Source organism: Periophthalmus magnuspinnatus, chromosome 19 (genome assembly GCF_009829125.3).
Source record: "Periophthalmus magnuspinnatus isolate fPerMag1 chromosome 19, fPerMag1.2.pri, whole genome shotgun sequence".
NCBI lineage: Eukaryota > Metazoa > Chordata > Actinopteri > Gobiiformes > Gobiidae > Periophthalmus > Periophthalmus magnuspinnatus.
The window spans coordinates 1063570-1079361 of NC_047144.1; the positions used below are offsets into that span (position 1 = coordinate 1063570).

The 15792-nt window shown below is 43.1% G+C and overlaps 1 protein-coding gene across 1 annotated transcript in view; it reads left to right on the forward strand.

Moving 5' to 3' along the window:
* The window catches only part of LOC117387570 (poly(ADP-ribose) glycohydrolase-like), a 50509-nt gene extending 39469 nt beyond the window's left edge, over positions 1-11040 (forward strand). Inside the window, exons 13-17 of the mRNA XM_055229726.1 lie at positions 1565-1643; positions 1731-1839; positions 3480-3585; positions 8483-8611; positions 10817-11040. Of these exons, the coding sequence (XP_055085701.1) occupies positions 1565-1643; positions 1731-1839; positions 3480-3585; positions 8483-8611; positions 10817-11040 (647 nt within the window). The remainder of the gene's footprint in view (positions 1-1564; positions 1644-1730; positions 1840-3479; positions 3586-8482; positions 8612-10816) is intronic.
* The last annotated feature ends 4752 nt before the right edge of the window (positions 11041-15792 follow it).

A 15792-nucleotide genomic window follows, 5' to 3' on the forward strand; every position in this document is an offset into this window, starting at 1 on the left:
GCAGTCGCTGAAAAGATGTAATCGAAGACTTCCTGTCAACCGAAGACGAAGAGCTGCGTCATGTATGTAATAGATTTGTGTCACTTCAAATATAAAATAAAAAAAAAACAGTTAGCCGATCGCTCTCTGACAGTCGCCGGATCCTTTTCCCGTTTGCTCCAGCTCAAATCCAGCCGTTCTGTTTCTTGTCGTTTACACCTAACTGTTATTGATTTAACATTAAACCAATCAAACCGTGATCAATACGTCTCGTCGCTGCTCCCGTTTAAACGTTTGACTTGACTTTTCAGCATTACAATAATCCCAAACTCAAAAGGTTAGCTTGTTATGCTAATTCCCGCTGCTAAGTGGGGCGTAGCGTGTGTCAAATGTTGTCCCAGATTAGCGTTTCTGTTGATTCGAGGCTGGTCTGAGTTGATTATTAAACGTTGCAGAGGTGGAGTGCTGTGATTGGTCGATGGGACACAGGAGGCGGGGCTAAGGGCTCTTGAGGGCTCTTGATTGGACAAGGGTTTTATAATGATAATCAGGCCGGGATTGCAAAGAGGGAAATTGCCGGTTAAGTGGACGACGTTTAAAGGACTGGTACATGATTTTGTCCCGTGTTTTTGAGCTAAATGTGTCTTATCGAGGACAAAATAAGTCCACTCTGTCCTGTCTGGAGCTAATTAGGAAGGTTTTATTGTCTGAGAATCAGGAAGTGCGCTGTATGCTAGTGTTTGTCAGCAGTACCGTGATGTACCATGACTCTGATCATCTGAAGTAACTTTGGGCCAAACTGTTTAAAATGAACTACTTTTGTTTTTCACGTTTTTAAGACGTTAAAAATCAGGCACAGACTGCTGCTGCTGCTGCTGCTACTACTACTACTACTACTACTACTACTGCTACTGCTACTGCTGCTGCTGCTGCTGCTGCTGCTGCTGCTGCTGCTGCTGCTACTACTACTACTACTACTACTACTACTGCTACTGCTACTGCTGCTGCTGCTGCTGCTGCTGCTGCTGCTGCTGCTGCTGCTACTGCTACTGCTACTGCTGCTGCTGCTACTGCTACTGCTACTACTACTACTACTACTGCTACTGCTACTGCTACTACTGCTACTGCTACTACTACTACTACTACTACTACTACTACTACTTCAACTAGTAATACTACTACTACTACTACTTCTTCAACTAGTAGTACTACAACTTCAACTACCATTAGTACTATTACTACTGCTATTCCTACTACCACTACTACTACTACTACTACTACAACAACTACTACCACCACCACTACTACTACTACGACCACTGCTACTACTGCTACTGGTACTACAACTGCTAATACTACTGCTATTATTGCTCCTGCTACTACCACTACTACTTCCTGGTTCACAGACAGTACACAGTGATCTCATTTTCACCCTCAGAGCTACTTTTACAGTATATGAGTATATCTGTACTGGAGTGAAACAAGTATTTGGTCTGTTTATTGGATTAAATATTGTAAATGTAAATAAAACTCTTACTATGATCAAAGCCGTTGAAAGTAACTGTACTGTGTTTGTCCTCTGCAGGTACTCAGCAGTTCAGTAAATACACAGGATACGCTCAGACTTACAAATGGGCCGGAAGATACCACGACACCACCCCGAGGTACTTCAGACTCGTACTTCTGTGTACAATGGAGACAGTGTAGATGAAACATACTGAAGTCCACACATTTGGTGTTTTGTCCTTCAGAGACGAGTGGCAGAGGAGGAGCACGGAGGTCGTGGCCATCGACGCTCTGCAGTTCAGGAGTTTTATGGAGCAGTTCAGACCAGACAAGATCGACAGGGAACTGAACAAGGTACAAGGTCCTGTGCTGCTAATGCTAATGCTAATGCTAATACTGCTAATGCTACTGCTAATGCTAATACTGATAATGCTAATGCTACTGCTAATACTGCTACTGCTAATGCTACTGCTAATACTGCTAATGCTAATACTGCTAATGCTAATGCTACTGCTAATAATGCTAATGCTAATACTGCCAATGCTAATGCTAATACTACTAATGCTAATGCCACTGCTAATGCTAATACTGCTAATGCTAATACTGCTAATGCTAATGCTACTGCTAATAATGCTAATGCTAATACTGCTAATGCTAATGCTAATACTTCTGCTAATACTGCTACTGCTAATGCTACTGCTAATACTGCTACTGCTAATACTGCTACTGGTACTACTGTTGCTACTACTGCTACTGCTACTACTGCTACTGATACTGCTGCTACTACTACTACTACTACGTATGTAAAATATGTTTTTTTCTTAATTATTATGCATTTTTTTGGGTGGTGCGACTTATGCTCCGGTGTGACTTATACTCCGGAGCGACTTATACTCCGGTGCGACTTATACTCCAGAAAATACTGTACTGAATATACAGCTCATCATTCTAAACATATTCAGGAAAGGTCAAGTTCTGCTGTTTTAGTATCGATTAGTATCAGATTTTCGCTCCATCCTGAGAGGAGGAGACAGGCTAACCACTCTGCCGCCGCCTTTTCATCCATATTATAAAATAAAGACGTGGACGTGTTCTTGTCAACGTCAAACAAAACGGAGGCTTTGCACAGTTTTGAGTAATTCTTCATTTCCAAATCGATCCTCGTCCGAACGCTGTCATCTCTGCCCTTTATCCTCCCGACACGAAACCGGTGCAGCCACGAGGAAGCAAACCTGCGGATTTAGGCTGAGCTCTTCTCTCAAACTGAAAACACTCCGTTCCACCTTGTGATGTCATCGTGTGGCGATACAGGAAGTGCTTCGCTGTGTTTTTAAACTCCACACACCTTCATTTATAGAATCATTTAGATCATTTCAGCGTCTGGAATTTCCACTTATCTCGACTGAACTAAAGGTAAAAGTGGGAGGAGTTAACGTGAAAAGTCCCACTTGATGACATCACGAGGTGGAACGTCGCATTTTGAGCTTTGTAGATGTTACAGACGAATAATAAAGTGACTCAAACATGTGAAAATGAAACAAAACACAACTCCAGTGTGTGTTTTTGAGGAGGAAACCACATTAGAACACGACTTAAAGCTACGAGAGTCAAGTTTTGTGTAACTTTGGACTTATAATATTAAAATTTAATTAATTTCTGAGCCAATCAACATGAAACAAAAACTGACACAAAGTTTAGCGTCTAAATAAGATCTTTTTTTCACAATATCTTCAGAAAATGGAGCCATTATTCAACCCTAAAGATGATTGTTATTTTAAAAAAAAAAGTACTTTAAGCCGTGAGATTAATATGACAAGTTTCTGGAGCCGTGGAAGCCCCGCCCTCCTTTTGAAACTATGACATCATCACGCTCAAGAGCACGGTCGTAATAATCGTTTCTCGTCTCAAACCTTCGCTGGGGGATTTTTAAAACGTCTCAAACCTTATGGCGGTGATTTCTTGTGTTAAACGTGTGTTGTTCTCCGTCTCTCCAGGCGTTCTGTGGCTTCTCTCGTCCGGAGGAGCCCGTCGAGAGCCTCGCCGCTGTGGCCACGGGGAACTGGGGCTGCGGGGTGTTCGGAGGAGACGCCCGACTCAAAGGTAAAAAGGCCGACGACCGTTTTAACGTGCCGCCAATGTGATAGAAAGACACTAATCCAATACCGGCGTCTCATATCTGCACCGATACTCCAAAAATCTGCTGGATCGGATATCGGTTTCCAAAATACCGGTTCAATCGATATCCTGTTGACCGGTGGAACTCAGGCCAGAAAGTCTCATAATATTTGACTTTTTATTCACCACGACGTTACTCGAGACATAAATAACAGTTATATTACACATTTAAATCAGTTTTTATTTGTGTTAAAAAGAAATAAATGTTCAATTAATCGACGTTTATTTATAGAGCACTTTACAACACAGTGAAATCAAACTAAAAGCGAGTTAAAATCATGCTAAAACAGTAAAACAGGAGAATAAAATTAAATAAAATAGATTAATACAACAAAATATAAATAATGATAATGCGTCACAACGTTACGAAATGTTGAAAGTCTGAAAAAATATGTTTTAAGCCTGGATTAAAAAAAAAAAACGTCAGTAAATGTTGTTTTCCGTCTCTGCTCTGGTGTCAGTTGATATCGGGAATCGGCCGATACTCAAAGCCACAGTATCGGGAATCGTAACAGAACCGGATCGATGAAATAACCACTCTCTGCTGTTGAACTCTGGTTTGTACTTTTGGCTTTTCTTCGTGAAGCTCAAGGGTTTGCAGCTGTCCACAAAGAAAAGGGTTTGAGGATAAAATATACAAAATGTTTAATTAAAAATGTTTTCTCTTTGCTGTTTAATTCCATGTGTGTGATTTTATATGTTTGATTCTTCTGGGTGTTTGTAAAATGCGGAAAGTCGTAAAAAAAACATTAAATGAGAGGCTGGATCTGAACTCGTGACCGGTCGTCCTGAACTCGGCGCTACTTCCTGTGTTTTTGTACTTTTTAACTTTCTTCTTTACAAACTACTACTTAACTGATGTAAAACTGTGATAAATTAGCATAAATTAGCACAGGTTCTGTCCACGAAAACAAGTCAGAATTAGAAAAACTTTAAAGACTTTAGGTCCTGTATGACACAAAATGTACTTTTTTAGCTCCAAGTCGTGTTTTAAATCTGTTAACGTGTCAAAAAACAGACCTGGAGTTGTGTTTTGTTTCATTTTCACATGTTTGAGTCACATTATTTATTAGTCTGTAACATCTAAACGCGCCGTTCCACCTCGTGATGTCATCAAGTGGGAGTTTTCAAGTTAACTCCTCCCACTTTTACCTTTAGTTTAGTCGAGATAAGTGGAAATTCCAGGACTGAAATGATCCAAATGATTCTAGAAATGAAATGAAAACACAGTGGAGCACTTCCTGTATCGCCACATGATGACATCACAAGGTGGAACGGAGTGTTTTCAGCTTGAGAGAAGTGTTTTTTTGTGCGTTGAACGTGTGAAGCAAAACACAACTCCGGGTCTGTTTGTGACGAGGAAACGACATTAGAGCAGATGAGAAAACGGCGTCACGCGGGCGATTTAAGAGGCGACGCCAGGTCAGTAAACGCCGCGCTTTTCATATCGTATTGTGCATTTGAACGCATCACAAACCCACAAACACGAGCTCGGACCAAACGCCGTCGCTCCATTCGTCTTCTGAAACGTGGACATTTACTTAAGTGGCTCCGGTCTCCTCCTCCTATCGACCCGACCCCGAGCTGATCGCGTTTCATTAAGACCCGGATCGATCGCGGGCCGGAGTCCATCGGTCAGAGGCGGCCGTCCTCGTCCCGCGCTCTCGTCCCGGCGTTTAGAGCGAGCGGCACCTGGGACGTGACAGCCGGAGTAATGGAAAAGACCGGGCCAATTATAGAAGGTGACGTTACGTTTGGCGTCAAAGATGAGCGGTGGAATGCGGCGGGGAGATGTCGGGGTCGCCGGGTTGGGACGAATGATTTAAGATGAGCTGTTTTTAAAAGCAAAACTGGAGCGGAGTCGGGATGGATCGACGATACTGAAGAATACTGTTGTTGGATTAGATATCGGTTTATAAATATCGGTTCGGTATTTCCTGGTTGGACGTTAAGACGCAGCGTTTTTGAACTTTTATTCATACAAAGTCGTTCTTACGTTTCCTGATAAATGAATAACAGCGACGTAACACATTTGGACCGTTTTTGTTTTATTATATTTTAGTTTAAATCTGTTTTTCGTCTGCTCTGGTATCGCTGATATCGGGGAAACTGCAGATATTTAAACTTATATAATCGATATCTGTGTCAGAATTGAAAGCTCACAGTGAGAATGTTCTGACCTGATAGAGCCGTCAAAAGTATCGAGAATCAGATACTAATCGATACTAGAACAAGTATCAAAACGAGATCCTCATTTTTATACAAACTAGATCCTCTTTTTTTTTTTTTTATACAAAGTAGATCCTCTTTATTTTTTATTTTTTTATTTATTTATTTTTAGATACTGTATCCTCTTTTTTTCTTTTTTTTTAGATACTTTTATCCTGTTTTTTTATTTATTTTTTTAATACAAACTAGATCCTCTTTTTTTTTTTTTTTTTTGTTTTTTTTTTTGTTTTTTTTTAGATACTGGATCCTGGATTTTATTTTTTTTATTTTTTTTTTTTTTTATACAAACTAGATCCTCATTTTTGTATTTTTTTTTTTTTTTTTGGAGAAACTAGATTCTCATTTTTTTTTATTTTTTTTTTTTATACAAACTAGATCCTCATTTTTATACAAAGCTAATCCTCAAACTAGATCTTCATTTTATAGGATCACTCTCTCCTTTCTCTTTCCTCTCTTCCCCTCTTACCGTTCTCTCTTTTCTCTCTCCCTACATTCCTTCGCCCTCTTTCTTTCTTTCCTCCCTCTCCTCATCTTCGCTCTCTCCTCCCTCCTCCTTTCTTTTTCTCCTCATTCTTTCACCTCCTTCCTCTCTCACTATCCCTCCTCTCTCTCTCTCTGTCTCTCTCTCCCTCTTTCTCTCATCTCCTCTTTCCTCTCTCCTCCTTCCTCTCCTCTTCCTCTTCTTCTGAGAGTATAAGTCACATAGATGAGTTCACTTAATATCGAACTGTACTTTGAAATGTTAGCATCGTGACAGCAGCAGAATATCGAATATCGTGTATCGTATCGTCCACACACCCAGCGCCCCCTGACGACCGATATGGACACGTACTGGACCCTTGTCTCCTTATGGTCCTCACCGTCCTCTCCGTGATTCAAAGACGGTCCACTCCCAGGAGACGTGTTAATATTGAAACGCTCTTTAAACCCCAGCGGCTAACGGACGCTGGCTACATTTACGCCGCAAACTGGACGTGGCGTATTTTTATTTGTGCGTTTAAACTGAAGCGTGATCGAAAACGAGCAGGTGTGATGTCGTCGCGGGGGCGTGTCTTCCCGCGAGGCGTAATTAGACCAACAGTAGGTGGCGGCTCCTACGGAAGACCGTCGTTTCATTAACGTGAGCCGCGGCGTAGGGAGGACGTGGGGTTATGTAAGGGTCAGCGGCTAACGATGTGGACACGGTGCGGAAATGTAGACGTTTATGTCGATACTACGGAATAGAGTCGATGTGCGATACTCCAAACTGATCCCGATACCACGATGATGATAAAAACTCTTTTTTTAGATAATATACTGTGATTTTCTATGTTAAATGTTATTACTTTACTTTAAAATAAATAAGATAAATGCAAAAAAACGACGATAAAGCGGAGTTAGCTTGGTGTTTATGCTAGCTTTAGCTTTAGCCGCGTATCACAGCGACACAAACTTGAAACACTAAACCTTTTGTGCCTTTTCCGTCTTATGAGAGGATAATTCCGGTACGATTTTTTTTTACGTTGAGGTGACGTCAGTTGCTCTGTTCTTGGATCTGTACCCGGAGCGCGGAAACGTAAACTCGTCTGGCGTTGCTGCGGGGGCGTGGCTTGTACCAACTTGTACCGCCGCCCCCTGCCGCCGTGAGCTGGTCCCAGGTCCCACGAGTTCCAGACCCTTTTGGAAACAAGTACCTGCAGCGGTTCTCCTAAAAAAAAAAGGACCGATTTATGCCCCGTACCACCTCGTACCAGCGCTATGGAAAAGAGACGATAGTGGTCCCTCGTTTATCTCGGGGGTCACGTTCTAAAAATAACCTGCAATCGGCGAAATCCGCGAAGTATCAGCTTTATTTTGTACAATTATTCTCTCTGTTTTTGTCTGTAAAACCCCTCACCACACACTTTATACACTTTTCTCACACAGGCGTTAACGTTTTCTCACATTTCTCTCTCGTTTAAACTCTCTCAAAGTTCAAACCTTCGTAGGCGTCTTTGAGAAAGTCTCTTAGCCAATCAGGACGCAGAACAGAACAGTCTACAGTCCAACAGCCAATCAGGACGCAGAACACAATGGTCTACAGTCCAACAGCCAATCAGGACGCAGAACACAATGCACGTTCAGACACTTTTTTAGTATCGATATCTGCTCAAATGTCTAGTGTCGATACTACTTTTAGGATCGATTCGTATCAGATTTTTCAAACACTGCTTTATTGTTAAAAGTTTTATTGTTCCGTTGGTTTTATTTGGCTCTGGATTCAGTTTTTATAATGCGCAGATTTATTTTTTTTAAAGTAGAGACTGAGGTTTGGAGCAGACTGGAAGAAATCTGACCTATTTTTGAGTTAAATCACAGAGAAGTATGTATCTATATGTCATTTATGGTCAAAAATAAATATATATTTCTTTAAATTATATATGTTTGTGTCATTTTCGCCCTGTTTTTTTGAACCGCTGCGTCTCAAATGGATGTAACATTCTCCTGACTCTATTATCTCGTCTCCTTTAACTTTTCCAAACCCCAGAGCGCCTCATTTCCTGATCTCAGGCTCATCTGTTCAAACCTCTCACACTCTCAGTCGTTGAGTTCTTGTCCTCGTCTGCGTCCCCAGCCCTGCTCCAGATGTGCGCAGCTGCAGAGGCGGGACGAGACCTGGCCTACTTCACCTTCAGAGACTCACAGCTCATGAAAGACGTCCACAGAGTCCACTGTGTCCTCTGTCAACAACAGGCCACTGTGGGTAAGAAAGGACCAGGACTGGACCAGGACTGGACCAGGACTGGACTAGGACTGAGGCAGGACTGGACCAGGACTGGACCAGGACTGAGGCAGGACTGGACCAGGACTGGACCAGGACTGAGGCAGGACTGGACCAGGACTGGACCAGGACTGAGGTAGGACTGAGGCAGGACTGGACCAGGACTGGACCAGGACTGAGGCAGGACTTGACCAGGACTGGACCAGAACTGGACCAGGACTGAGGTAGGACTGAACCAGGACTGGACCAGGACTGAGGCAGGACTGGACCAGGACTGAGGCAGGACTGGACCAGGACTGAGGCAGGACTGGACCAGGACTGGACCAGGACTGAGGCAGGACTGAGGCAGGACTGGACCAGGACTGGACCAGAACTGGACCAGGACTGAGGTAGGACTGGACCAGGACTGAGGCAGGACTGGACCAGGACTGGACCAGGACTGAGGCAGGACTGGACCAGGACTGAGGCAGGACTGGACCAGGACTGGACCAGGACTGGACCAGGACTGAGGTAGGACTGAGGCAGGACTGGACCAGGACTGAGGCAGGACTGGACCAGGACTGGACCAGGACTGGAACAGAACTAAACCAGGGATTAAACCAGGTCTAAACTGGGACTAAACCAGGACTGGACCAGGTCTAAACCAAAGAGACTGGTTTTCGTTGTGTCAGATGAGCAGATTATTTAAACATGTTCACAAACAGCATCTGATTTATGTAAAAGTTACTCCAGAATAGTTAAAGCCTCACTCAGTAACTTTCCAGCCAGATAACAGACTGAAATAAAAGCGCGTTATTGTCTTTGTTCCAGTCTGGATGTTTTTATTGCTCTGAAAATATCCGTCCTTATTCTGAGCGAGACTCTTATTTGGCAGGACGAGCCTCCTCCTCCTCCTGCTCGTTTCCATGGAAAGCTGTTCCTTTGGCTGTAATGTTCCACAGTATGGCATAAACCGAGAGTTAAGAACGTAACTATGGTTCTATGATCTCAGATAACTCCCTGAGGGTCGCTGTTTAAAGGAAATAGACTTTACCCATCTCCAAAGGTCCAGAATGTGCTTTAAACTTTGTATCTCCATGGAAACGGTCAGGTGACATGACGTTTATTCTCACGATGATCTTGACGACACTAACGCGGCGACGTCCCCGGAGCCGAGCGCCGAGAGCGGCTCAGACCCTGACCTCAGGATGTGTGTTAGATAAGAGTTTAACGGAGCGTGAACGACGGGCTCCAAGGGGCCGAGGCTCTGGAGGTGAAAGGGTTAATGAGGCAAAACGACTGGAAACGTGAGGAGTGTGTGTGTGTGTGAGAGAGAGGGGGTGTGTGGGTGTGTGTGTGTGAGAGGGGGTGTGTATGTGTGTGAGGGGGGATGTGTGTGCGTGCGTGTGTGTGTGTGTTTAGTCATTGTTACTAGAATCACACTGCTGCCTGTTTGTGTTACTTCTAACCTTCTCTCTCTCTTTCTGTCCTCTCTGTCACTCTCCTTTCTGCTGCTTTTTCCTCCCATCCTTCCTTTTCTTTCTCTCTCTTTTCCCTCTGTTTTTTCTCACCCCTGCTCTCTACCTTTCTTCTCTCCCTCCTTTCTTCCCTCCACTCACCATCTCCCTCTCTACATTCTTCTCTTTCTCTCTCTCTTGTTTCTCTTTCTGTCTTTCTCCCTTCTCTCTACCCCTCCTCTCTATCTCTCTCCCTCCTACTCACTCTCTTTTCCCCCTTCTCTCTCTCCCTCCCTCTCTCTGCTTCTCTCCATCTCTCTTCCCCCTCTCTCTCACCCCTCCCTTCATCTTTCTCCCTCTCTCCTTCTTTCTCTTCCTTTCTCTCTACCTCTCTATCCCTCTCCCCCTCTTTCACATTGTTCCCTCCTTCTTTCTCCCTTGCTCTCTTTCCCCCTCTCCCTTTCTCTCTCTGCCTCTCTCTATCCCTCTTCCTCACCCCTCCTGTCTTCTTTCTCCCTCGCTCTCTTTCTCTCTCTTTCTCTCCCTCTTCCCCCTCCCTCCCTCTCCTTCCCTCCCTCATCCCTCTCTGTCTCTCTCTTCCCCCCCTCCCTCCCTCTCCCCCTCCTCCCTCTCTCTGTCTCTCTCTTCCCCCCCCTCCTCCCTCCCTCTCCCCCCCCCCCCCCTCCCCGTCCTCCCTCCCCCCCCCTCCCCCCCCTCCCCCTCCTCCCTCTCTTCCTCTCCTCTTTTCCAGGTCAAGTGTATGATCTCTTGGGGCAGTATTACGTCTCTCACATTCAGAACTGCTCCGGTCGTCGTCCTGAGATCAGCCTCTATTCTTTTATTTACAAAACCCTGCGCTCCTCTGGCTCCGCCCCTCACGGCTCCTCCGGCTCCGCCCCTCCCGGCTCCTCCGGCTCCGCCCCTCACGGCTCCTCCGGCTCCGCCCCTCACGACTCTATTTCAGCCAAACTATAGACACTTTAAAAGTTTCTAAACAAAAAAATACATGGTAAATTCTGAAACAAAATGAAACATAATGCAGCTTCAGTGGAGAATTATTATTATTATTATTATTATTATTATTATTATTATTATTATTATTATTATTATTTCACACTTAATAACTAAAAAGGGGTATTATTTTATATTCATCCAGTGCATTAACATGTTTTTTTTATAACTTTTTCACTTTTGTTTTTGTCTCTTTTGAGCCTCTCCTCTCTCTTTGCTCTCTGTGCTAAGTCTCTCCCCCTTCACAACACAATCAGCTGCATCCCGCTAATGAAACTACTGCACATCACACCAGGTTTGTGAAGTCGTAGTGTACAGTTTTGGTATATTTATGGAGGATTGTCGCTTGTGGGCGGAGCCTCGTACACACTCGCACAGCTAACCGAACAGAGAGTTAGAATAGGGCCCAGGAGAGATCTCTAGATTACTCAAACATGCATGTATGACATCTAAAATATTCCCTCTTTAAGCTAAATTTTGATTTTTAGGTTTTATTGGACACATATTTACAAAAATGTTGATTCCACAATAGTTTTTTTTAATTTTTTTTTAATTGTATTTACACATTTATTACGTAACTTCCAACAAATTCTACTGTCTGTGAAGTTCAGATATAGTTTTGTCTGACATCTGTCGTCTGAAAATACAAAATTGTGTCTCATTTTGTGTTTAAAGAGCAGTTTACTCACGACTGAAGCTGTATTATGTTGGTCTTTCCTCCGGTCGCCTCAGTTCTTTCAAAGCTGAACTCGTTTTAAAGACGTTTGAACGGTTCTATAAACGACACGCTGCAGTATTCACCCGAGTACTTCCTGCCTTCTTTGAACTCTTCATATTTAACACGTTTCGAAAGAAATGCTGCGATTTTCCTGCGGATCAAAGTGTGTTTTTAGATTTCAAATGGATGAGTTTATATTTTTTCATGTTACTCGATGATTTCAATAAAAAACGGTGAATATAAACCTGGTGTTTTTATTTCTGTTGGTGTTTAACTCATTTCTATTTACTGAATGTTTCAGAGTAAAAGTCTCACTTTTTTCATAGTTTAGCCGAGCGACTTATAGATGTGATTTATACGAGAAATAATGTGTTTGTATATGTCTTTATTATTATGCATTTTTGGGTCGTACGACTTATACTCCAGAGCGACTTATGCTCCAGAGCGACTTATACTTCAGAGCGACTTATACTTCAGAGCGACTTATACTCTAGAGCGACTTATACTTCAGAGCGACTTATACTCTAGAGCGACTTATACTTCAGAGCGACTTATACTCTAGAGCGACTTATACTTCAGAGCGACTGATGCTCCGGAGCGACTTATACTTCGGAGCGACTTATACTCCAGAGCGACTTATACTTCAGAGCGACTTATACTCCGGAGCGACTTATACTTCAGAGCGACTTGTACTTCAGAGCGACTTATGCTTCAGAGCGACTGATGCTCCGAAGCGACTGATGCTCTAAAAAAGAGTCACACAGACTCATAGTCAGAGTTATATAGGCTCCGCCCTCCACCTGAAACTATGACATCATCAGCCGCGGTCTACATCATCATTATCGTCTTTATGCAAATTGAGTCGTGTTTGGCGACAGGATCTCTTGAGGATCTCTATCTCCAAAATGTCGTCCTCTGGTGTGAAGAGTCTCCGGCCTCAGACTTAACGAGGTGTCGTGTTCCGTTTAAATAAAAGCTTTGGCCTTATTAAAGCTCAGGACAGTGGAGACGTCACACAGACTTTTAGCTCGTGTTTCATATAAAAGTGAGACATTTGAACTGTTCAAGAGAAATGTATTCAGAAAGTTCAGTCGTGCAGCTGTGAGAGGAAGTTTAAAGCCACGATGTGTCACTTTTTAGCCAAAAGAATTGACTAAAATATAAACATAACACAAGAAAAACGTGAAAATCATGTGTTCTTACAGTGAGCGGCTCGCATCTCCACAAACCTGACTCGCAGGAGCGCCTTGTTGTGGTTGTTTCCATGGAAATGTTCCTTTAGCTGTAATACTTCACACTATTTCCATGTAGAATGTTCCGAAGTGTGGTTTTAACTTTTATCTATCGTCATCGGTTAAAATGACTTACATTAAATAAATTATTGTGATTTTAGGGATTCGCCGATACAATACTGATACGATGTGATACGATACTGATACGATGTGATACGATACTGATACGATGTGATACGATACTGATACGACACTGATATGATACTGATACGATGTTGAGCCGATACTTATACGATGCTGATACGACACTGATATGATACTGATACGATGTTGAGCCGATACTTATACGATGCTGATACGACACTGATATGATACTGATACAATATTGATACGATGTTGAGCCGATACTTGTACGATGCTGATACGACACTGATATGATACTAATACGATACGGATATGATGCTGATACGACTTTGATATGATTCTGATGCGATGCTGAGCCGATACTGATACGATGCTGATATGATCCTGAGCCGATACTGATACAACTTTGATATGATGCTGATACGATACTGACACGATACTGATACTAATTTTTTTTTTTAGTTTTGGCAGATCCTCAAAGCCGAAGTATCGTCATCAGTATCGGAACAGAACACGTTGGATCGGTGCATCGTTTTCCCACAGTACAGCATTACACTTTTTTCTCCATGGAGACGAACAAGTCACACGTCAGATCTGTGGAGAGACGACACTGTCCACCCTACATGTTTTTAGGGTCATTTCAAATAATAAAACACCTGCAACTGAATAAATACAGGATAGATACGTTTAACGCCATACTGTGGAATATTATAATATAAAGTGGTGGATGCCCTACCTGTAAAGTTCCATAGTGTGTCTTTAAACGTGTAGTAAGACAATAGAGTAAACAGGCCGCGCTCGTCTCCTGTTAGTAAATGTCAACGTGGAGCCGCGGTTTATTTTCGATTCCGTTTGATCTCAGCACGTTTCACAGGCGTCCCGCGGCCTCCCTCAGAACAGCGCCCCCTGCAGACGCCTCCTCTACACACAGAGGAAAGAGGGATTAGACGAGAAACGACCCGGAGCTGCGCCGACGCCAGAACTGCACGTGCGGTTTGGCTAACGTCTTAACAGCTGGATCCCCACGTCGCCAATGAAGCTAATGACTCTATAATTAGGTTTATTTAACAACTGGAAAATCAATACGCGCTAATGCTAATGCTAACGCTAACGCTAACCAGCTGCTACGTTTGGACTGGCACAGGAATAACCACGTTTCTATTTGTGTTTCAGGTCGTTTAGCTACGTTAAAGAGACAGTGTGTAGCATTTTGATTTAAATTTCATAAACATGGACTAACGCTGATTTATTCTTAGTTACAAAAACATTAGACCAACTTGTTTATGTCATAATTTGGTGTTTTTTTTTGTTTTGTTTTTTCATCCAATCAGAAAGCAGAACGAGCGTCACATGACTCTCTTAAATCCAGTTGGTTTAAATGTAAAATGACTCTGTCTGATCCGAATTGTCACTTTCTACTGTGTAACTTTTGTTGTTTATGGATCCGTCACTGACTTGTTTCCATGGAGACGTTGCCTTGCCTGAGATGTCCCACAGTGTTGCATTAAACAAGCATTTATTCATTAATTGCTGAAAAAACACCTCGAAAAACATGTTCGCCTGTTGACACTACTACCTTCTTGTCGCCATGGAGATTCATAAATGTAATGTCATACTGTGTAACATTCTGAGCGAAGCGTTGACATCTCGACTAAAACAAGTAGGTGGCAGACCCCAAACGACAAAAGTTCCACAGTGGACCTTTAGGTTCTGTGCAGAGTGAAACAAACAGCCCAAACGCTGCAGAATGAAACAGTATCAATAATTGAATCAGGGATAATTATAAAATGATAATTACTTTTGGTGACATTTTTGGAGCTAAATCTCGTCTTTGTTTCCAATAAGGTCGACTCTCTCTGCTCTTCTATTATAAATGTTTGCCCTGGTTACATCTGCTTTCTTCTCACATAATGTGGATCATTATGAGGTCTGGACTTGGGTTGGACTCGATTTGGATCTGGGTCTGGACTTTGGACTGGACTTTGTATTTGCACCCCCTTTGAAACTCAGATGCAACCTCGGTGAGTTTGGTCTGTAACCAGGTCTAGAACTTGGACTGGACTCAGTTTGAACCTGGTTTAGATCTAGCTTTGGTCTGGTCTTGGATCCGGTTTCGTGTTTGTTTTTGGGCCTAGTGTTTGGTCTAGATTTGGATCTGATTTTAGATTTGGTTTTGGATCTGTTTTTTGGTCTAGTTTTGGGTTTGTTTGGATCTGGTTTGGACCTGGTCTGGTTTTGGTTTGGGACCTGGTTTGAATCTGGTCTGGACTTGGTCTGGATCTGGTTTACACTTGGTCTGATCTTGGTATGGTCTGGTCTAGTTTTGGGTTTGGTTTAGACCTGGCCTGGACTCGGTCTGGTCTTGGTTTGGAGTCAGTCTGGACCTGGTCTAGGGTCAGTCTGGACACAGTCTGGTTTTGGTTTGGACTCGGTCTGGATCTGGTTTACACTTGATCTGGTCTTGGTATAGTATTGGTCTGGACCCGGTCTGGTCTCGGTCTGGAGTCAGTCTGGACCCGGTCTGGAGCTGGTCTGGATCTGGTTTACACTTGGTCTGATCTTGGTATGGTCTGGTCTAGTCTTGCGTTTGGTTTGGACCTGGCCAGGACTCAGTCTGGTCTT